We start from the raw sequence: 22,787 nt of genomic DNA, 5'->3' as shown, positions 1-22,787 counted from the left end.
AAGGGGGACAGACACCGTAACGCCTTGCAGGGAGCCGTGTGCGGCCGTGAAGGACGTCCATTTCGGAGCGCCTCTACGCTGGGCTTCCCTGCAGCACACCTCAGTGCCGCCAGCAGCGGTGGTCCCTGCTCCGCTTCAGGGAGGAAGGAGGGCTGGTTCCTGGGTGGCTCTTTCCTCTCAAGTTCTCTTTTGTGTGCCTTCTCCTCTTCTGCTCGTAAAAGATGAGACAGGCCGTAGCCTGAGTGAAAGCTGCACCCGTTTTTAGGAGACTAGGTTGTGGTTTGCAGCGGCTGCTGTGCCTGTACAGCCTCTTTCACATTTCTAATGTTTCTTAATTGCTTGTCATGGAGTAGGGCTCAGATCCCACCAGGCACAGTGTGCAGGCGGTGTTTTCTCACTGAGCATCCTTGGTAGATCCATGTTCCACGCGTGCTGTGCTCCAGCTTTCTGCTCTGCGCACCAGGAGAGACCCCGGCCACCGCTGACTGCAGCAAGTGGGCTGAGGGCTGGCTGCGCCCCGCAAGGGCTCCAGAGCTCTCCTAGGCTGCAGGGGCAGTTTCTTCAACATATTTTAAAAATACAGTTCAAAGATCAGAACTGCCAAAAAGAGCCCAGGATGCCACGTGCCGTGCCACAACACAGTGTCCTGGGCAGATCTGAAATGCTTTTTTGCACGTGTTGCTCCTGGGAGTTCATTTCTGGGCCTTGTCTGTGGAGCTTGTGCGAGCAGAGCGGGAGTGAGCAGCACTTGTCTGAAAGGAACACATCTCAGATGAGCGCACAGGCTGTGTGGCTGGACCTGCCCCTCTCCCAGTAGTTAAGCTAGCTAGTGAAGATGCAGCGTGTTGTCCCACGTGTTCCCAGACATGGCCACTGCAGCCGAGGCCACAGAGGCCCACAAGCACGAGAGGCCTGTGCCACCCTTGAGGTCTCCTTGGATAAACCTCAAACCCAGCGGCAGAGATGTGCTTCACCTAGAGCGTGAGCTTGACTCGCAGCACCCTACGCTTCAGGGTGTTGGAGGGGCCAGGGCCTGAATCACAGGGTTGCACGTCCCCCTTGGGATCGTAGCTGAGACTGGAGGGGGACCAACGGGGCTGGGGAGCCAGGTGGCTCCAGGCTTCCTCGCAGCTTTGTGTTTAGGGGCCTCCGGCGAGAGGCGGGTTCTCACCAGCAGGCAGCGCGAGGCTTGGCTGTGCTGGCCCTGTGCTCTGGGCAGGGAACACGCCGCAGTCCCGCCAGCCGTACCGCTCTGAGAACAGAGGCGGCCACGCTGTGAAGGGCTGCGTGGTTCATGCCGCCTCCGTGCCCTCGCACCAGGCTCCGTCAGGACAGGCTTCTCCGGCGTGCTGCACCGCAGCCGGCAGTTGGTGTCCCCGGGACTGTTCGCTGCTTTTCCTGTCAATTTCAGGATTTTATTGCTTCACCAGTGGAAAAACTAGAGCAGAGAGAAGGGAAGCAGCTTTTCCAAGGTCCCCCGCTGGGCAGGAGCCGCGCACGGAGCAGGGTGTCTCCCACGTCCCAGTCCCGTGCCGCAGCTCCTTGCCCCGGTGCGCGAGGCTGCGCGGGCGGAAGGTGTCCCTGCAGCCGTGCCCCCGGCGGCCCTGCCTCTTGTTGAGTGTCCCCGTCTCGTTTCGCCCTAGGCCACCAACGGCGGAGGAGCCTTCAGTGACTACTCCTCCTCTGTGCCCTCCACCCCTAGCATCAGCCAGCGAGAGCTGCGGATTGAGACCATTGCTGCCTCCAACACGCCCACCCCCATCCGCAAGCAGTCCAAGCGGCGCTCCAACATATTCACGGTAAGCGACGCGGGGCCACGGAGCTTTGGGGTGCGGTTTCGGAGGCCGGGAGCGGGGAAGGGAGCAGGTCCACAGCAGTCTCGCCCCGCAGGCCTTCGTGCACTAGGCTGTAGGTGAACCTCTCTCTGCTGGCCAGGGAGGGCCGGAGGCGCAGTGGGTGCAGGAGGGAAGGAGCCTTCCGCATGTGTAGGGACCGCGATAGCGAGCACCGTTTCTGGTGTGTGCATGCGTGCGTGGGTGAGCGCCTGAGAGCGAGCCACTCCTCGCACACGTAGGAGTGCACACGGGGCACGCTGGTGTGTGTGCAGTGTGTGCGTGAGCAGAGCTCTGATCGTCGCTGGGCAGAGCTGCACCCTGCGTGTGCACAGCACCAGCGACCTCTGCACTTCCTCTCCTTGGGACTGCGTCCCCAGAGTGTGGCATGAAGCCCCTGGTGCTGGGCTGTGCCAGACGGTGCTGTGCAGAGCCCGGCACGCGGCGCTGGGCCCCTTGCTCTGGTACCCGAGCCCCACGTCCTGTGACTTGAGCAGTGCGCCTGGGAACTGCCAGGGGGCAGGCAGGGAGGGCAGCGGGGAGCGGAGGCGTTAGGGAGCCAGCGAGGCCGTGGAGCCCCAGGGTGCAGGGATGTTTGCAGCTGTTACCTGCTGGTTGAACCGCAGCCTGCCTCTTGGCATGCTCTCACACTGCGCACACACTCGTGCACAGAGTCCTGCCCACAAACTTACCCTTGCTGTTAGCACAGCCCGTGAGTTTCCCCTTGCTGTCAGCACACACGTACTCTCAGCCCCCGTATCTAGGTTAGCTGTCCCCTGCTCCCCACATAAACGTGCTCCTCTCCCCCTGGTACCCGCCTAAATGTGCTGGGCTGAGGCCCTCTCTCCGCCCCATCTCAGTGTGCTTTCCAGCCACCATTGCTCAGTACACCTGTGTCTGCTGTCTGTGGAACTGGCCACCAGAAAGTCATTGTACGTGTTGCACCACGCTATCCTGTGTGAACAGCTGCCGTTGCTCCACTCCCAGATCACACTAATTCACACGCCCCATCCCTCTCCCTGCACTATTGGCATCCCAAATTCTCTCAACTCCTTGTGCTGGGAGTGTACGCATCTCCCACAGCTTCTGACATCCTGGAAGCTTCTGCTCCGATGTCCTGAATGCTCAGTGCGCTCCCCATTCGCCTCTCCCCCCGCATCCCGTTTGTGTGCACGTGTTCCCAGCCCCCCACCGCACGTGCTCGCCCAGGTCCCTGCGCTGCCTGGCGGGCGGGCTGCCCCCAGCCTCCTCCCCACAGCTCACGCCGCCCTTTGCAGCGGCCCCATGGCTCCGCACGCACGGTTGTTCCCTCACTACTCCTCCCCTCCTCTGTGTGCTCACGCCTCCCTGGCAGTGCCCTGCCGGTCTCCTGTTGTCGGTGGTCACGCTTACTGTTGCACTTCAGCGCTGATGGATGCTTCTCCTCCCTCCCCGCCGTTTCTCTTGCTCATGCTTGCTGCTGTGCACCAGTGCACACGGGCGCTCATGCACCGCTGCCACCCATCCTGCTCGCCTGCGCGCCGACGGGTTCTGGACTCGCCGTCAGCTCATGTTCACGCTCTCTTGCTCCTCCTGGAGCCTGTCAGTGCCATGCTTAGCTCACTGGTGTGGGCACACGCTCATGGGGGGGAGGAGGGCTTGCTGCGGGGCTTATGCTTATTTGCTGTGGACGTCATCATCCGTCTAGGGCTCTCACTTGCTCACTCATTCTGGGCTCAAGCTTGCTCACTCTCGCTGTGGGGCTCACCTGTGCTCATCCTGGGCTCGTGCTCACCTGCCGTGGTGCTGGGGGTCACGCTCACCCGCTTGCTCTTGTGCTGGTGCACACACATGGCTCACATTGAAGTCTTCACCCCATTTGGTTGTGGCAGCAGCAGCAGCTCCTGACACCTCCTTCCGCAGTGGGACAGGGCCAGGAAGAGCAGGGAAGGGAAGGGAAGGGAAGGCTTTTTCTGCCACTAGCTTTTCCCAGGCGGGCAGCATAGGTGCAGCCTGCAGCCCCCGTCCCTGCGCTCCCGGGGGCTGCCCCGTGGGTCCCCCCTGCTGGGCACGGGGCTCGGCGTGGGGCAGGGCCGTGCTCCGCTCCAGGAGCAGCCGCAGCCCCTGTGGCCGCGCTCCCAGCCCCGAGCAGTGCCTGTCTCCTTCCTCTCCGGTCCTCCTCCTCCTCCTCCTGTCCTCCTCCTCTCCTCTCCCGCTCTCCGCGCCCCTGCTCCCGGCACGGGGGTCTGCGTGCCGGGGACCACCAGGTGGAGACAGCCGCCCGCCCGAGCCCCCGCCCCGACTGCTGCTGCCGCCGGCTCCTGCTCCGTGGCCTGTCTGTCTGCCTGTCCGCTGGCGCCCCATCTCTGACAGACTCGTGTCCGTGTTCTGAGTATAACTTGCCAAACTCTTTATTCTTTCGATATTTGCAGATATGTGCCACTGTTTCCAACTTTTCATCAACAAAAAGGCCTTTCCAACTCCTTCCAAATTAGAAGATCCAGGTGGTTACACACGGCACCTCTGTACAAATTCTCTCACTTTTCATTGCCTCTCCAGGGCCGGATAAGGGATGGGCACTGGGATTGATCTAAGATTAGAGGCTCGCCCGCCCTCCAGCCAGCATGGGTCCCCCCCTCGGAGACACGCAGGAGCCTTTTAAATCCCCCCAATGTAAAGTCTAGGAAGCGCTGAGACGGCCTGCGCCTGCACTTTAAGCTGGGACATTTCTGGGCCTGCTGGATGCTGTCTAGGCACTTTCCATGCTCGGGGATGCCAGGCGGACGACCCTCATGGGATGGGAAGACCTGCAGACCCGCCGGGACCGGGCGACAGCAGCGAGTGGAGCTGGATGGGCCAAAAGACGCTTTGCTGCTGCCTGCGGGAGCTGCTGTTAGCGCCTGCGCTAGCACTCAGCTCCTTCCTCCCTACTGCACCTCCTGCAGCCTGCATGGACTCCTGCTCCTCCTCCTCTTCCTCCTCGCAGCCGAGCAGCCATCTATGTCTCTTTAGTTTTCTTCTCTTTCAATCTCTTTGTTTTGTTCTGGGCCCAAAAGCCAGTGAATTGGTGTCCCAGGCGCGTGGGGCTCGTGTCCCTTTCTGATCCAAAGCACATGGGGCGCTCCCGGACTGAGGGGGTGTGTAGGACGCTCCAGAGAGACGCTGCCGCTGCCCTTCTGCCATTGTTGTGATTCTGAATGTATTGATTGTGCTCCATGCCGTGTATGACTTGATATTTTCCTCTGTCTTAAGCACTTTGAATGAGTTCTGCTCAACAGACTGTATATTTCATATTGTATTTATTGGAGTTTGCTCTTACCGCAGCCGCCTCCGGGGGCTGGCGGGTTTTGCTCTCGACTCTCTAGACGTGTGATAGATATTTATTGTCCATGCTCTTTTGTAAGGGGCTGGTATCTCTGCCCGGTGACCTGTGCTACTTTGTATGGTGCAAGTGTGTTAACAGAATAAATCTGTTGGATTAGTAGAGGTGTGACTTCCTTTCACTGCCTTAGCCTCTCCTGCTTCCATCCATGCTCCACCTGCATCCCATGCCATCTCTGTCTGTCGCCATGTCCTGTGTGCCCCGCGGGAGGGGGGTCAGAGGTAGCCCCGTTCTGCTAGGACAGCTCTGCCTGCACTTGTGGGGGGACAGGACAGGCTGCGGGGAGGCCGGGGCTGGAGAGTCCCCAGAGGGGATGGGCAAGGTGCTGGCTGCTCCATGTGCGGGGAGACCTGGCCTGGGGGAGAGAGGTCGGCTCGGGTCTGCGCTGGCAGCCCACGGGGGATGGCGGGGCCGTGCGTTTCCCTCCCGTCTCCCATCTCTAATGGACCTGTGTCTCTTCTCTTCCAGTCTCGAAAGGGCGCGGACCCAGAGCGGGAGAAGAAGGTGCCGGAGTGTAAAGCGGACAGTATCGGCAGCGGGCGGGCCATTCCCATGAAGCAGGTTCGATCCCCCTCCCCTCATCCCCATGTCAGGGCAGGCTCCCTGGGTCGGGGCCGCGAGGCCAGGGGTGCCTTCGCTCAGCACAGGACACGGGGGTGCGTGGGGCAACCTGAGTGGGCGCCCGGGGACCACGCGCCTGCCTGGACCCGAGAGCACCCGTGCTGGGGCGCAGGCGCTGGGTGCGGGGAGGGGGCTGCTGCGGCCTGCAGAGCAGCTCCAGCAGAGGGCATCCGTGCCCCGCGCCCGCTCCCTGGCCCCCGCGCAGCCCCCACAGCCTCTGTGCTCTGCTCCTGCTCCGCTCTGCCCAGGTGCCCTCTGGCAGGAGACAGGGGGCTCTCCTCCTTGTGGGCAACGGCAAAAAGCAGCGAGCGGTGCCCGTGAGCTCGTGTGTGTCAGAGGGAGGCAGCTGCTCGTCCCAGCAGCAGCACGTTCGGCTCCTGGCTGTTGGGAAAGCTCAAGCCACCTGGAACGGCCCCAGAGTATTGCCTGCCCCTGTCTGTCAGCCAGAAAGCAGCAATCGGTAATACCTGGGCGAGCGAGGGAGCCAAGCGGGGTGGGGTGGCTGGATGGTGTTCTTGCACTGCTGGCAAGGCTGATCCGCACACCGCTTTGCAGCACCTGGCCATGCCTCTGCCATGCACTCTGTGCCTGCTGTTGCGGTTCCATTTTTCTTCCCATGGCCCCAGCTGGCCTCTCTCTGCCCTGCCTGCCCACATGCTGCCCGAGCTGACCTGCTGTATGCGTGGGACCGGTCCTGTCTCTGTGTCGCAGGAACAGTGGGGTGGGAGGATGCAGATTCCACGTCCTGAGTGGGTACCACCTTGTGCTGCACGTACCCTGGGGAAAGAGACCTCGGGAAGCACCCAAGCAGGACAAAGGGTAATGGTTTTAACCTAAGCGGCTAGGTTTAGATTAGAAATTACAAAGAAATCCTTCCCTCTGCGGATGGTGAGGCCTGGCGCAGGCTGCCCCCAGGAGCTGTGGGTGCCCCATCCCTGGCAGTGCCCAAGGCCAGGCTGGATGGGGCTGGGGGCAGCCTGGGCTGGGGGCAGAGGGGGCTTTGTGGTCCCTTCCCACCCAAACTGCTCCATGATTCTGTGACCTGGCAAGGTCAGGGTGACCGAGGAATGGGGTAGTAGGTACACAGACGGGACACTTTGCCACCACTGGAGCTCCTCCATCTTGCTGTCTTTTTCCAGTCCAGCAAAGTGTTGCCACGTAGTGATACTGCAGCAGGTTTGTGCAAGGCAGGATTGGGTCAGAGCCATTGGGACAGCGCTCTAGACAGGGCAACAGCACTGGAAGGGAGCTGTGTTGGAGGGGGAGCATGCTGAAGGGTGGCCAGGGGCAGGAGGGGAGCAGGGGCAGGCAAGCAGTGCCGGGCTCTGGGCAGGGGCTGCAGGGCCTCGCATGGGAAGCTCTGCTTCCAGTGTGCCAATGGTGCGACAGCTGGAACATGGGCATATTAGTGTGTGCTGGGTCATGCCCCTCCTCTCTCTGGGGTATGCGTCCTTTTTCTAATCTCCTGGCTGGAGCAGAGATCACAGCTCCCTTACCTGTTCCTTCCACTGCTTCCATGGGCAGGGAGCTTGCCCCTCTGGCCACGCTGCTCTCCTCCGGTCCCAGCAGGGCTGGCTGCCCCTGCTCGCCCTGCAGGAGGGGCCATGCGCTGGAGGCGATGAGCGTGCCTGCTCCGGCACCACCGAGCTGGCGGGTTACGAGGAGCACAGTCCAAGCCCTGTCTCCGTGCTGGGTGTTACGCCTTCTGGCTGTGCGTCAGCGTGGCGCAAGCTGGTTCGTGGTGGCAGCGCCTCTGTGCTCTGATTTTGAGTCAGCCCAGCGTGACAGCGGGGGAAGCAGTGGCAGAAGTTGTGCAGCAAGGATGGGGAGGCTGAGTACAGCAGCTGAAGCCTTGAGTTGAGACCTGACTTGGCTCCCTCAAATCACACTGCTGACTGGAAAATTGGATGACTGCAGGAGGTCCAGTCTGATCCTGGAAGTATTTCCATGTCCTTCGGTTTCTGGGCCTTTGGGTTGCCTTTTCCAGGGTTTCCTTTCAATCAGCAGGGCAAGATGCTTTCTTTACCTGCTCCTATGTCTCTGTGTGTTGCTGACTGGGCCTGGCCTTGTCTGTTCTGCTGGAGTTTGCAGTGTTTCCGAGTCATTGTGGAGTCGTTTCATGCTGTAGGCAGAGCAGTGATATTACTGTGTTGAACAAGTGGAGACAGGCAAAAGCCTAGGTCTGCGAAAACAAGCATGGGCTTCACTCCTGTGCTTTGCAAGAAGTAGGTGCCAAACAACCCATCTGGTTCAGGACCTATGTGAAGTGGCCGGTGTGTACAGCAGCACCTCGCTGGCAGAGCCAAGTGCCGCCTTGTCAGAGCTTGGTCCCTGCCCAGGGTCAGGAGCAGTACCTCAGGTAGCCAGAGCTGCGGGAGCTGGTTTTGCAGAGGAGATCCAGGCAGTCTTTTTACAGGAGCTTTCACTGATGCTGGGGGAAGCAATGTTTTGGCTGTCAAATGGTGGGCTCTGGTTTATGTGAATGGTTCTCCCTCCCAGGGCTCTGGCGGATTGTGTTGCACCATGCTGGAGTTGTTGCCCCTGGGGCAGTGCTAAGGCCACAGAGCACGGCTGTGACCTGTCTCTTGAGATACCTTGGCACTCGGAAATTGCTGCCTCCCGCTGCTTGAATTAAATGGTTGTTCCGCAATACCTCAGGAAGGTACAGAACTTTGTTCCTGAAGGAGAAAACAGGCCGATATCCTTATGCAGGCTGTGGGGGGATGAGGTTGGTGTGAACACAAAGCGCACTAGATACAGAGTAATGTCAGAGTGCTGCAGGTCTTCACCATCCCTGCTGTGCCATCAGCCCCCTCCCAGTAACCCCCCCGAGAGAGAGGTGACTTAGTATCATCAATGTGAACAGGAGCAGACTTGGGAGACACAGCTCCATACCACAGAGATTCAGGGCAGGTGACGATTGCTCTGCTCTCCGATACGGAGCTGCCCTTTCTGGAAGCTTGTGGAGATCTCATTGCTTGCCATCTCTTTGAAGGGCAGTGAAAAGATCGGGGACTTTGGTAAATTTTACATGTTGTGGCAGTCCTGCCATGCCATAAAAGAGCAGAGAGCCAGTTATGCTGCAGAGTGACAAACATGCAGAATCTTCTGCCTGGGTGCTTGGCCACTTTCAGACTGCCTCACATTCCTCAGCACGTGGATGCACTCAGTTTCACTGTCCGTGTCACTGACAGAGATGTTAAACAGTGGGACCGGCACTGTTTAACATCTTTGTCAGTGACATGGACGGTGCAACTGAGTGCACCACCAGCAATGTGTGCTTGCAGCCTAGAAAGCCAACAGTATCCTGGGCTGCATGGCCAGCAGGGCAAGGAAGGGGATTGTTCCCCCTCTATTCTTCTCTCGTGAGACGCTATCTGGATCCATGCGTTCAGCTGTGGAGCCCCCAGCACCAGAAGGACATGGACATATTAGAATGAGTCCAGAGGAGGGCCACAAAGATGATCAAGGGGCTGGAGCACCTCTCCTTCACAGACAGGCTGAGGGAGTTGGGGTTGTTCAGCCTGGAGAAGAGAAGGCTGCGGGGAGACGTTGTAGCGGCCTTCCAGTACCTACAGAGGGCTGCAGGAAAGCTGGGGGGGGACTCTTGGTCAGGGGGTGTAGGGATAGGACGATGAGTAATGGCTTTAAACTAAAAGAGGGTAGTTTAGATTAGATATAAGGAAGAAATTCTTTACTATGTGGATGGTGAGGCACTGGAACAGCTTGCCCAGAGAAGCTGTGGATGCCCCATTCCTGGAAGTGTTGAAGGCCAGGCTGGATGAGGCTTTGAGTAGCCTGATCTAGTGGGAGGTGTCCCTGCCCATGGCAGGGGATTGGAATTAGGTGATCTCTAAGGTCCCTTCCAACCTAAACCATTCTATGATTCTATGTGCACTGCATGGCTAATGGCAACAAATACTGTGCTTGGGGTGCTGCAGCCACCAGTAGATAACCTAGGGAGTGATTTAATTCCTCTGCTTGGAAGAACAAGCCTGGTGCATGCTTAAATTACTGAAAGATAGTTGAAGTTGATGGATGATGTGGAGCAGTAGAAGGGGTAGGTGTCCTGTGGCTTCCCTGAGGCCGCGTCACTATGACCAGTGATCTCTTCCTGAGCTCTGCGGGAAGAGGACTGCAGTGCAAGGGACTGCGAGCAACCGTGTTTGGTGGTCAGAGCTTTGGGTTTCTGCCCAGTGCCCAGGCTGATGGCTGGGAAGGCTGACCACAAAGTGAGAGGCCAAGCTAGGTGGTGCAGGATGGAGACTTTGCTTGACTGAGGAAGGGCTCTAGGAGGACATATGCTGCCATGGAGGTGTGGTGGCTGGCTGTCGCTTGTCTCCACCTCCTTCAGCACAGCTGAGAACAGCTCGCTGGGTGGCCTGCTCTGTCTCACTTACACCCCACTCACATCTACGAAAGGTGGAAATGCGCGATGGGACGGGTGAGGCACGTCATGTTGAGGCCCCTCTACACCTACGATAGCACCTCCTTCCCCTGAGGCGGCAGAGTCAGCCAGTGCCTTTGCTGGTGTGCAGCTCTGCACTGTGCTCAGGACCCCTTGGCTGGTGATGTCCTTTTGGTTCTACGTTCAGGAGGTCTTGCAGGATTGGAAGAGCTTTTCTGTAGCTGGACGCTTGTCTTTGAGAATTGGGTTAATTAGGCCGGGAGACTAAGCTTCCCCAGCTGTTTGTTACTAGGAGTGAGCTCCTAATTGCACATGCACCAGATTCTTTCTGGGAATGCTGTACTGAGTGCACAGGCAGCCCGGGGGGCCCCAGGTCCCTGGCCCGGCTCAGTTTGGGCCACACACTCCAGCAGGGCCCAAGGCGGGTGGCTCCTCCTCCTTGGGAGCTGGGATCATGCTGGGAGCTTAGATTACATTTAAATTGCCATTTGCATTTTCCAATCAATACGCGACTTTACAATTAAGTTTGGTGTTAAAATTCTTAGCAAAAAGTGAGTGGAAGGGAGATTTGTGGAGTAAACGAGTCCTTTGGGGGCCATCGCTGCTCCCTGCTTCATTACGCTGCATATTGCTGCTGCTGCTTTTACTGTGCTCCACCACAATCCAAACACAACAGAGAGACAGTCGTACTGGCCGACAAAATGCAGGGGAAGGAAGGAAAAGTGAGGAGAGGGAGAGAGGTGGGCTCTCTCGCTTTTCATCTCCGGCAGCTTCTTTCCTTCCCATATGACTTCCACGCTTGGGAGGAAACCTGTGGAAGGGTTGCATCTTGTGCACCTCCCTGTGAGAAGCAGGGGGAGCTTGCGGAGCAGCAGCGTGTGCCATCTGCACGTGGCCACGGTGGGGGGTCCCTGCGGGGGTCCCGGCTGCCTGCAGACATGGCCAGGAAGTGCACCAGGGCACACGGGGCACCTGTGTGGAGGGGATGAGGTCTGCCGCAGGGTTGTGCCCTCCTGCAGCACATCCTCCTGCGTTTCACCAGGCTTTGTCCTCCTCTTCGAGCTGTCACGGGGGTTTTCCTCCATGAAGAAACAGTTCTGCCGTGCTGCTGGGCCAAACCTCCGCATTCTGCCATCAGAAAAGAGAATCATAGAATATCCCAAGTTGGAAGGGACCCATAAGGATCATCGAGTCCAACTTCTGGCACCACACAGGTCTACCCAAAATTTTAGACCATGTGACTAAGCGCACAGTCCGAATGCTTCTTAAGAAGCATTTGGACTTGAGAAGATGGGTGGTGGAGTGGGTGACCTTGATGCAGCCAGCATGGCAACACCATTAAAAACTGGAATCCTCCTGGCTGCTGTCCCCTGCCTCTTAATCTCTAATACAGCAGCAAAGAACAAGTCTAACAGCTCTATCCCTTGATTCAGCTGTTTCTTGCAAATGTTTGGCCTTAAGGGCCCCTTCCCCTCCCCCCATTTTATTAGATGTTTACTTAGACTGTGTAGTTGCTCCCAATTTTGGATTCTTGTGCCTTCTGGCTTGAAAAAAATGGGCTGCCAGTGCTTGATTCTCTGTTTCCAGGTCTGGTTTTGCTTGTGTTTTCAATTTGCGAAGTTCCAGATTTGTAGCTGAACTAACTGCCGCTGAACTCTTCTCTGCAGACAGCACATTGTGGGGGCTTGATAGCGATTGCAGCAGCCTGAAGACGTTGAAGTAGGTAGTTTTGTGGCACCAAGGTGTATCGAGTTGAAGACACCTGAAGGAGAAGAGAGGCAGCTGGAGTTCTTGGTTTGTAGTACATGTTGGCAGGTCAGACTCTAGAACTGAAGCAATTTTAAAGCCAGAAGGGATCATTGTGCCCATGAGTCAGGGAGTTGCACCCAGTGACTTTGAGCCAAATTTGTGCCTTCAATCTGGTCTAGAGCAGATTTGTTTGAAAGATACCAAACAAATGTTCTTAGATACAGAGAATCTACCATTTATCTAGATTAGATGATATAATATTGAACTGTCTTTATACGTGAGACTTTATAAGCGAGAGGAATAAACATTTAAGCACCCTGTGTGGGAAATGTACAGCCCAGCAGTGGTGCCAGAGAAGATGCTTTGTGTCCGTGGTAGGCCAGAACCAGAGCAGAGCAGCAGTGTGCTGGCGAGGAGCAGTGCAAGTGCTGCATGCTGTGTGAGACCAAGGCCTGCCAGGCACGGGAGGCCTTGGTCTCGCCTCTGGGCCCGGTCAGGCCTCACGTAGGCCGCTGTGTCCAGGTCTGGGCGCTGCGCTTCGGGATCTGGCACAACTGGAGACTCCCTGGGGCAAGCGGGCTAACCTCTCAGAAGGATGTCTGCAATGCAGGAGGGACAGATTTGTGACTGCGAGTCCAGAGAAGGGAGGAGGGAGGGAGACCTAATGGCAGTCTTCAAATACGTTAAAGGCTGCTGCAGAGAACAAGGGGCTGCTCCTTGTGTTTGCAGCGGCAGGACAGGTGCTGTGCTGCCATTTCGCTGGGGAGGTGCAGGAAAGCTCCGGGCTCAGATCTCCTGCAGGAGTGCAGTCTGCATCGCCGCATCCCCGGCGTTTTTTGTGAAAAGGTTGGAGTAACGTGGGTGCACCTGAGCCTGCCTTGAGGGGTGGTGGGGGCAGGTGACCTCCAAGTGCTCTTCAGCTCTGTTTCACTATGACAATACCACAGCTGGAGGTAATGTCGTCTGCCCCATCTGACCTGATATTCTGCTGCTCCGCCAGTTCAGTTGCTTTGTCAACAGCAGTGTTACACTGGGAGCTCAGGAACTGCTCCGTGATGGCACTTCCAGCCAAGAGAGCCCACCCTGCAAGGGGGTCTGGCAGCCTGTTCCTAGGTGCAGGACCTTGCATGAGTTCTGCTAGAATCCACACTCTCCTCAGGAGCCCAGTTTGCCAAGTGATACAAAACAATTTGTGTTAATGACCAGTCACCTCCGGTGATTTACTCTGTGCAGTTTCTGTGTTGCCTTTAAGTTTTCTGTTTTTGTGCTTTCCTTGGGCTCTTTTAGGGAAGACATTGACTAAATAGCATGAATCAAACACAGATTGGTGGGACCTCTATACAAATACTTATGCTGGACATGGATTTGCCATTTCTGATTATTTGTGTTCTCATTTGTGATTATATTTGGAGACCTTTCACTTGACCAAAATGTTTTTACTCCGTACATTAATGGCTGTATGGATTTTGTACAGTTGGATTTTAATGTATGTGCTGCTCAGTTAATATCCTAAATAATGCTGTGTCAACACAGCTACCGTTGCCATCAGATATTGTGATCTTACCGAAAGTAGTGCCACACCTCTCTGATGACCTATTTCCACGTTGATCGGCATTAGTTACACTGCTGTCCCCTCATTCTTTGCTGATCACTTCTTGTGGTGGCTTTTTGACCGCTTTGCCCAGTGTAAGCGTCTGGCTGGCTGGCCATAATTATAAGGGTCATTGCTTTTCCCCTTGCAGATCTTGGCAAGGCATGAGCTTTTGGACTGCTTCTATGTTTTAAGGCATGTTAAAATCAGCACCTTTTAAACACTGCTGAGCAAGCTCTTCAGCTAATTCTCAGAGCTCTTGAAGGCAAGGGATCAGATCCTGCCACCAAAACAGTTCAGCTCTCACCACTCTGCTTCAGCTTCCCCTTGTATGAGTAGGAGGCTTTTCCTTTTCACACTGATTGCTTCCCAAGTACTGAGCATAAGTGGTCATAGAGCACTTCTGCCTTTTCTGCATCATTTATCGCCGATTTCATGGTCATGTCTGTGCAGCATTGTTACCCCAGCATGTGCCAAACCCTACATTGTTTTTGTTGTGTTTTTCCATTGGGCAGGCGCAGCAGCCTCAGTCTCTAGGCAGTGGGATGAGGCCCCCAAATATGCCGAGGCTGGCAGGACAGAGACAGTCTGTCCAGGTTTTTGAGGAGGTGCTGGCCTGGGGCCCAGATTTTTGCCACGTTAGGAACAGCCAGTCTCGACGTCTGCTCAGACAGTGCTTTCGGAGAGCCCAGGCCCGGCAGTCGGTAGATGCAGTTTTTTTCCCAGACTCTTGTTATTCATCCATTTTGTCCCCATGCTGTCCTTTCCTCCCTGCCAGCAGAATACTTGATGTTCTCCCCTTGATCCATGCTCCAGCACCCTTGTGCCTGGCTTGTTGCTCTGTCTTCAGTCTCCCTCCCCACCTCCAGTCTTACCTGGTACAGTGTCAGGTCCTGCTAGAGGCAGATGTCCTGGGGAGGCAGAACTGTGATGGGGAGGAGGTTACAGAATCATGGAATCATAGAATATCGAAGTTGGAAGGGACCCACGAGGGTCACTGAGTCCAACTCCTGGGTCCCCAAAGGACCACCCCAAAAAATAAAAAAATAAAAAACCAGATCATTCCTGAGAGCATTGTCCAAATGCCTCTTCAACTCCGGCAGGCTCGGTGCCATGACCACTTCCCTGGGGAAAGGTTAAGAGGTTGCAACTTTGAATGATGGTTCAGATCCACAGATAGTCGTTTTGGGTTGGGCTGGTAGGAAGAGGGAGCTTTTGTCATTTCAGCATGACCATGTCCAGACTCTAGGAGTGTGCTGTGCCTGAAGACCACAGGATTGGTCTCGTGTAACCTCCTGATGGTGAAGTGGGGTGAACAGACACCTCAGCTGCCCAGGACCTGCTCTGCCTCTGAAGTGTGTCCCTAGCTCCATTTGTTTGACACCTCTAAGGAAGAATTGCAAGCAGGCAGGGGAATATTTATCCCTTGTGAGACCCATGTATTAGAGTGTTGTTCCCTTGCCTGTCCTAAATTATTCTTTCATTGTCCATCCATCTGTCTGTGCTTTTTATGACAAAAGGTGGTCTGGGAGCACTGTGGTAACAGATCAAGGATTATCAGCTGGTGGTGAGGTTAGCTTCTGCCTTGTTTTGTCACTGTTCTTCAGCATCAGAAGAGGTGCCCAGAGGGAGTGATATGGGACATGAGGGTGTGTGATAGATCCCTCGGAGGACCTGGAGTTCAGAACTGGCACGTGGAGACCCTCATCTCAGAACGGCAGGGATACATGCTGGGGTTGGTGAGGGAACGGCTGTAGCCCTTTCCTACCAGTCCCAGGGAAAATGCTGTTGGGAGGCCAACCTAGATGTTTCTTGAGTCCTGATCTTTGTATCTTTTCAAAGATAGTCTCCTACAAGGGGTGATTCTGGAGCTGAGTGGGAGATACCCAGATGAAACAAGGTCTAAGACTCTTGACACTTCTCTTTTAGGGCATTCTCCTCAAACGCAGTGGCAAGTCACTCAACAAAGAGTGGAAGAAGAAGTATGTGACATTGTGTGACAACGGAGTCCTCACCTACCACCCCAGCCTGCACGTAAGTACTGCACTGGAGCTGTTTGAGAAGCAGGGTGGGACAGAGCAGGCTCTCCTTTGTGCTATGGCTGCTGCTGCAGGTCCTCTCGCAGATGCCACAGTTGCAGAGTTGCTTAGAAAGGGTTTGGCAGCCGATGAAAGCTGCTGACCCTGAGCAGGAGGTTCAACACGAGCCCTCAATAGGGCAGGCTTATACAGCAGAGTTGTTTTTTATCAGTCTGGAGAAAAAAACCTTCCCTTTCATGAAGGCTGTCTCTGCTGTGCCAGGCTGGGTGGGAAAAGCTGATAGGAACATGCTCTGCACAGAATTATGCTCAGTAAATGCATCTTTCTTTTCTGTGTTTCCCCTGCTCAGTCCATTAAAGCAGAGGCTGCTGCCTCCCTGCATCCGGGGTGAGGAACAGGCAGACAACTCCTTGCAGCCACATCTGATGGTGCCATTTGGGTGTGGAATAATTTTCCTGGCTGCTAGGTATTGGGTAATGGAGATGAGGTGCCTGTGCAGAGCCTGCCGAGCTGAGCTGTCACTCGATGCATCTCTGATCCTCTTCACTGCTTGGCTCAGGCACACAGCTGCCTCCCCATCCATCTCTGTCGCCTCCCCACTGTGGGGCTAATGACTTCTTCCCCATTCCCTCTTGAGCACAGTTTGCTGCTGAGACAGTGAGCCGCGGACAGACACACCTGTGACACCGAGACCACAGCACCCTCTGCAGAGGCCGCGCTGCAGCGGGGCAGCCGGGCTGCGCGGGAGGCACGAGGCAGGGCTCGCTCACCGAGCGGCTGAGCAGGGTGTGCAGCGCTCACAGGGGCTCAAGGACAGAGAGCTGGGAGTTGCAGCTCCTGTGCTTCTTCAGTGCCCCGGGCTCCTTGTTTCTCCGCGATCTCCTCAGACACATAGGTGTTTGAGTGCCCTGAGCCTCACAGGCTTCCTCCTGCATCTCTGGTTCATGGGCTTGTGACACTGAGCCTTCCAACCCTACTATCTGCATGCTGGAAAAAACAGTTATTGCATTTCCTTTCCTTAATTCAGGAAAGCTTTGAAAACAGTTGTTTGGGTTTTGTTTGTTTGCTTGTTTTTTTTTTTTTTTTCCTTTTAGTCTTTGTTCCTTTTACCATACTGTGTGGTTCTGCAGTTCCCTAACTTTGCAACCCCATTTTTTGGTCTTTATAGACTCAAACTGGGAGGGAATGACTGCTGCTGCTGTCCGCTCTCTGTGTGTGCTCACACACATGTATGGTTTATTGGGTTTCCATCAGAGACATCGTAGGCCATTGTTTAAATCAGCTGTAGAGGCAGAGTAATTTCTGGGATGTTGTTTTACTGCTCTCAGCTGATGCCGCTGCACACTAGGTTTGTCTGCTCTTTACACCATTTGTTCCCCAGAGGGTAATCTAGTTTGATGTCACTTGCTTTCCTTAGTTTGCTTCTTCAGTGTTTCATTTCATTACTGCGTTGCCGCAAGCAAAAATCTGTTTTGCTTCTACTTGGTGCAACTGGTGATCCACAACCCATTGCTAAGAAAGGTACAAGACGGGCCTCTCCTCCCCTAGATTTCACTGAAAGCTTTGAACCTTGCACCAAAGTAAGTAATGCCCTGTATGTTTCCCTATATCAGGGACTACTTATTTGTGCTGCTTGCTGCCCAGCTCTGACTCCTGCGAGGACAGGAGATCTGCATGCTCCCTCCTTGGCATTGCCTCCCTGAGAACTGGGGAAAAGACTGATGACACCCACAGTTGTGTTGCATTTTTTTGGTGATGCGGACGAGCTCAGGCTTTGGTGAGCAGTGTGGGGCTCTGATGAGCAAAGGCTGCTCTGCCTTGCCTTGCCTCGCTTTCCCTCTGGGTGTCCAGTATGTGACCTGCTTGGAGGGCTCAGATGCAGGAAGGCCGCCTGGAGGGAGAGGTGCTTCAGAAGATGTCCCATTTTCTAGAGTGAGTTAAGAGATGCTGTGGTGCTTTTTTGTCTCTGGTGGCATGAAGCAGGTTTCCATGCCCTTTGACAAGATGTCACAAGCAGAGCGCGTTAAGGTTGAACAGCCTGGGGCAGTAGCAAAACCTCTGCTCCCAAGGAAGGGTGTGTGCTGCTTTGGCACTCCCACTTGTGGCAGCAGCTGTTGGTCCAGCAGGCAGCTGCTAAGGCAAGCTGCTGGCAAGAACAGGTATACGGGATCCTCAGTGGAGGAGGCACACAGCGTCCTGAAGGTCCCTGAGCCCTGTCATCCCCCTTTTCCTCTGCCTTGCTCAGAGTGCGCATGTACTGCCACGTGCCTGGAGGTGGCAGAATTCAGGGGGCAGCAGAGGGGGCCACAAGGTCATGGCTGAGTACAAGGGGAAGAGGGTCTTTCCCAGCCCCTCTCAGGATGTTCAAGCCCCAGAGCATTTCTGTGCTGCTTTTGCGTTCCCAGTGGCTTTTTCTTGGCAGGATTCAGGCATATCTCCTCTTCCATCTTGTTTCTGTCCTGTCCCTGCTCCACTTGGGATGGGAGGAAGTACCACAGGGGTTAGCAACCTTTTTTTTTTTATTTCAGTGGAGATACCCGCTCCACATGTGTCTGTGCCCCATCGGGTGAAAATTACTGCTTGGCTCTGGCTGGGTCATACTTCTGATTTCGCCACCCAAAAGTTTTCTGACAGGGCTATTCATCTGCTTTTGAGTGTTCATCACTGTACTTGCTTCAGGATCTGTATCTCGGCACCTCCAGTCCCACTTTGACATGTCCTCACTGGGAGTCAGTCTTAGGCTGTGGGTTTGCAGGGACAGGTTGATGGGGAGTGCTTAGGGAGCTGTGTCCAGCCCTGAACCAAGTGCTCTGCGACTTCGCAATGGAAGCGTGTCAGCCTCAGCTAGAGGCTCAGACCTGTGCTCGGGTCTTAGGGAGTTGTGCATCCATCCCTGCTCCCTGGTGCTGCCTCCTTTCTGGAACAGGCAGCAGCTTTAGAGACTTTGCAAGCAGGACGTCTGGAGCTGGAGCTGTGGGCAGCAGCTCTGGCTGAAAGTAGAAGTGGCTGGGGGCCTGTTGGCTGGATTCAGCACAGATTTCCTCATTGCATCTCTATTTCTCTTACCTTTCTGCGTGTGTGTTAAGCGACAGGAAAAGAACAAGTTTTATGAGAAGACTGGTGCAGTTTCGTATCACTTCCCCAAAGCCTTGGAGAGTAAGTGCTTCTGCTCGTGAGGAAGGCGTATGTGGTTCAGCCCAGCTTCACTGGCCAGGCTGTGCTGTGCTGCACAGAGCTGGAGAGAAAGCATCTCCCATTTTGCAGCCAGTGGAGCCATTCACACAATCACCTTCTGTTAATTCTATCTGCAACATCAATTAAATTGTTTGTAGAAACTAATTGAATGTGGCTTAATCACACATCTTAATAGCTTTCCACGCTTTGAACTCGTTGTTAATTCCAGTAATAAAATGAAATGAGAGAACTGGCTGGGTAATTAGCGAGGAGGCTTGGGAAGAAATTGCTGTTTTATAGCATGTAATAAAAGCAGTGCGCTGGTGACCGCTCTCTCCGGCAGGCAGCCGGCTAGCGCAGCAATTGTGCTGAGTTAGGGAAAATCCTCCAGCCCCTCCGAGATTCCCTGCCCAGGGGTGACACTGGGCTCCCACCCAGCCAGGAACAGCTTGGAGTAACGTTTGGCTGGGATGGTTTCCTAGGAACTGCCCGGGGCACCAAAGGGCACGTGCGTGTCTTGACTGTCTGTTAAGGTCAAGTCACCCAGAAGTGGGAAGCACAGAAGGGTGTGCTGCAGTGCTGCCACGTCTCTTGGACCTGCATTGAGAACTGAGTGCCTTTACAGGGGTCTGCAGGAAGAGAAGAGTTCAAAACAAGACTCTGAGGTGCTGCTGAGCGGCGGTAACCCATGCAGACAGTCACCTGAGACCGCAGAGCATTGCCTGCACAGCCTTCTTTCACCCGCTTCTTGGAGTCCAGGACTGGGAGAACGGTTGCTCTTAAACCGATCTTCTTCATGCCTTTATCTCGAGTTTGGAAGCAGACAATTTACACAGGCACCAGCTCCAATTTAATCCTCTTGGTGACCTCCTTGTGAACTGGAGCAAGCCCAATGCTCTCTGCGGCAGCTGCGGCCTCACCCCAGATGGTTGCTGCCTCTCATCTCCACATCACGGCGTGCGCCCCCGGAGCAGGGAGCCAGGGCGCCCGGACCCCGCGCTGGTGTGCGCCTGCACCGTGTGGCCAGGGAGCTCCCTGCAGAGCCCATGGGGCTGGGCTGCCCCTCCCAGAGGTCTGCCCGAGAGCCAGGCAGGGCCTCTCTGGGGCTCTCTGCAGAGGTCACAGTGCCCTGGTCTTCTTTCCTGTCCAGGCGCGTGGGGGATGCTAGGGGAGGGCTGCAGCATGCTGCGGAGCAGGGGAAGGGGTGGAAGAAATGGGACAGGACATGGCTCTCAGGACTGGCCACGGGTCTACAGCCTGGTTTTGACTAAAAGGTGAGGTACTTTTAGGAGACGGGGCAGAACACCATCCACAGTCTGCACGTGGAGTTCTTGGCTGTGTAATAGTCTTCCAGAAGGAGGGGTGAAAGCACCAAGTCTGGGGTAGCTTGAAGCCATGTAGGTGAATGTATGAGAGAGTTGTGCTGAGTTGTTTTTTCTGGGCTTGAATTTCACAAGCTGGGACCTGAGAGGGAATTTCCGGTTATCACATTACCTACACTATAGTGTGTTATATTATTAGCTGCTGCATCTGAGTGTTGTGATTAAAAAGACAGCGAATGACAGGAAGGAAGAACTGCCTGCCACCTATGTGCTCTTTTGCACCATCTAGTCTCTGCTCCCCAGCCAGGTTTTCACAAATGGGCTTGTCATGGCCTCTGAGTGCCCCTGGCAACATCCCAACCTCGTTCGGTGAGAGCTGACTGGGTCTGGGTGCTGGAGGTGATGGCTGGCACTTCCCTGGGGCCAGTCCTAGCTCCCTAGCTAGCTCATCATGGGAAGAAGGCAGATCAGTGCCCAGGCTTTGCCTCCGTTTTGTCAGAAAACGTCTGGCTGCGGACGCTGGCAAAGAGTCATAGGGTCTGCTGCTTCTGACCCACCTGGCTTGGTGCTTCAGGGTAGTGCAGGGGAAACCAGCACGTGCTGAGCTCCCAGATCACCTCCAGGTTGCTGGCTGTTAACCAGTCGCCACGTTGATAGTTGGATCCAGGTTTTGGTTTTGATTGAGTGAGTGAGAGGGGAGCTGAGAGCAACTGGCCAGGGCAGGGCTGATCTTGAATCATTCTGCCTCTCTGCTGTAGGACTACATGCAGAACGTCCATGGGAAGGAAATCGATCTGCTGAGAACTACAGTGAAGGTACCGGGCAAGCGGCTGCCCAGGGCAACTACGGCGGCAGCACCCAGCGCGAGCCCCAAGGCCAACGGGCTGGCAAAGGAGCGGAGCAGCACGCAGCTCACGGGAGGCACAGGTAAGAGCTGGTGTGGGTGCAGAGCTGGCGTCACCCCGCGCCACTGGCAGCGCCTGGCTTTGCTGAGCCAGAAGCAAAAGCTGTTCTGGAGTTTCTTGCTGTCACCGCTCTTTGTGAGTGCCTTCGAGGGGTGTTGGCATTTCTGTGCAGACCTCAGGTAAGCTGCCTGCTGGGGCTGTGCTGGTTAGCGTACAGGACAGGAAGGAGTAAAAGAGCTTTAACTACCAGCATGAGCGCCCTGAGAGGAAACAGCCAGTCTCATGAGCTGCTGTGCGTGGAGGGAGCTGTTGTTCCCTAAAACAAAGGAAACCTCTGCCAGGGATGTCTCCTGATCACTGGAAAGTTCTGTTCTCTTCCTCTTGTGGTCCCTTTTTCCTTCTCGCTTTTCCCTGGGGACGTAGTGATGTGAGGGGGTTGTTTTGTGACTTCCGTCTTTCTGGGTGCACATTTAAGAGGCACAACTGCCACCAAGCGTGGGGAGAGGGAGGGGGCAGGCCGGGGGCTCCATCTTTCTCCTGGAGCTTGTGCCACACTGCTTCTGCCCCTCTTACCCCACGAGGTATCACGCCCTGCCCCGGGGAGATGTCGAACTTAGAGATGTCCTTCCTGAACTTCCAGGGCATCGACGAGCCTCTACTTTGTCCTTGGGGTACCCTGGCCCAGGACAGATGGTTTCCACATGCTTTCTTCTTCCCAGAGGACTGCTGGCAGTAGTCTAATAGGGCAGAACATGAGTATCTCTCCACGCTGCAGGATAACGGGGGGGTGCTGATAACGCTGCTGATAATGGAAATTCGTGATAATCTGGTGCTGTGCACTGTGCCACGGAGAGGGAGGTTGGGTGACCCCATCCTGGTTTCTGCTCAGTCATGCTCCGCACCCTGGTTGCGTCCTGCGGTTGGGCCTTGTGGGCACGGTGCTCCCAGCTCTGGGGCTGGGGCCTCGTGGGCTTGGGTGCAGCTGGAGGGGGCGCGGGGAGCTGGCAGTGGTCCACAGCATCACGCTCAGCACAGGCAGTGGCACGTGCTAATATCGCTGCGTTCAGGTGGTGCCAGCTGTGAAGCAGTAAACCTCTCTGAACCCATACTGCTGGTTCTGTAGAGCCAGGCTTGGCCTGCAGATCAGATAAACTGCCGGTGAATGACTGCAGTTACTGTATTTTTTGACCAAGGATATGCAGCTGAAAATTCTGCCTGTTTTCCTGCCACTGCTCTCCACTGTTCATTGCCATTCCTTCACCACCACCACTGTACACCCTCAGCATGCACGAGTTCAGTAACAATTGCACATAGCACTTCTCAGACGTATTTCTAGGGTGCTTTGTCTGATGCTTGTACTTACAGGAGGTTATCAGAGCTGTAGGAAGAATTCAAAGACAGAACACAGAGAAGCTTCTGGTGATGTCAAACCCAATGTCCGTGTAACCCTGTATCCTGCTTTCAGCAGTCATCTCAGCCCTGTTGGGCTCACAAGAGCAGATTGAGATGTGACTTGATTACTGATCCTGCTGCTTGGAAAACCTAGTTGACAAAGTTGGAAAAGCCTAGTTGACAAAGCTTGAGGAGATGTAATGTCTGGAGGCTGACGTTAGAGCAATTTAAACTTGAGAGGAGATGTAGTTCCCTTACAGGGAGGGTAGTTAAACATGGGAATGGTTTATCTGGAGAGCTGGTGGACTTAGCACTGCTTGAAGCCTTTAAAATGAGATTAGTTATCTTTCTACAAGATATGCTTTAATCCAACTTGTGTGTATAGCTGCATGC

At 55.3% G+C, this 22,787-nt stretch overlaps 1 protein-coding gene across 3 annotated transcripts in view; it reads left to right on the top strand.

Moving 5' to 3' along the window:
• Positions 1-22,787, top strand: part of AGAP3 (ArfGAP with GTPase domain, ankyrin repeat and PH domain 3) — a 141,726-nt gene that overhangs the window by 75,806 nt on the left and 43,133 nt on the right. For 2 of the 3 annotated variants that reach the window (XM_040549285.1, XM_040549284.1), the window contains exons 8-11: positions 1,644-1,799; positions 5,662-5,754; positions 15,492-15,596; positions 20,856-21,024. In XM_040549285.1, coding sequence (XP_040405219.1) covers positions 1,644-1,799; positions 5,662-5,754; positions 15,492-15,596; positions 20,856-21,024 — 523 coding nt within the window. Of the gene's footprint in view, positions 1-1,643; positions 1,800-4,243; positions 5,293-5,661; positions 5,755-15,491; positions 15,597-20,855; positions 21,025-22,787 lie in introns of those variants that run through there. The other variant, XM_040549286.1, reaches the window with a different exon arrangement.

This window comes from Cygnus olor, chromosome 2 (genome assembly GCF_009769625.2).
Source record: "Cygnus olor isolate bCygOlo1 chromosome 2, bCygOlo1.pri.v2, whole genome shotgun sequence".
NCBI lineage: Eukaryota > Metazoa > Chordata > Aves > Anseriformes > Anatidae > Cygnus > Cygnus olor.
Note: the sequence above shows the minus strand (reverse complement) of the source record. Positions and strands in the feature narration are given on the sequence as shown.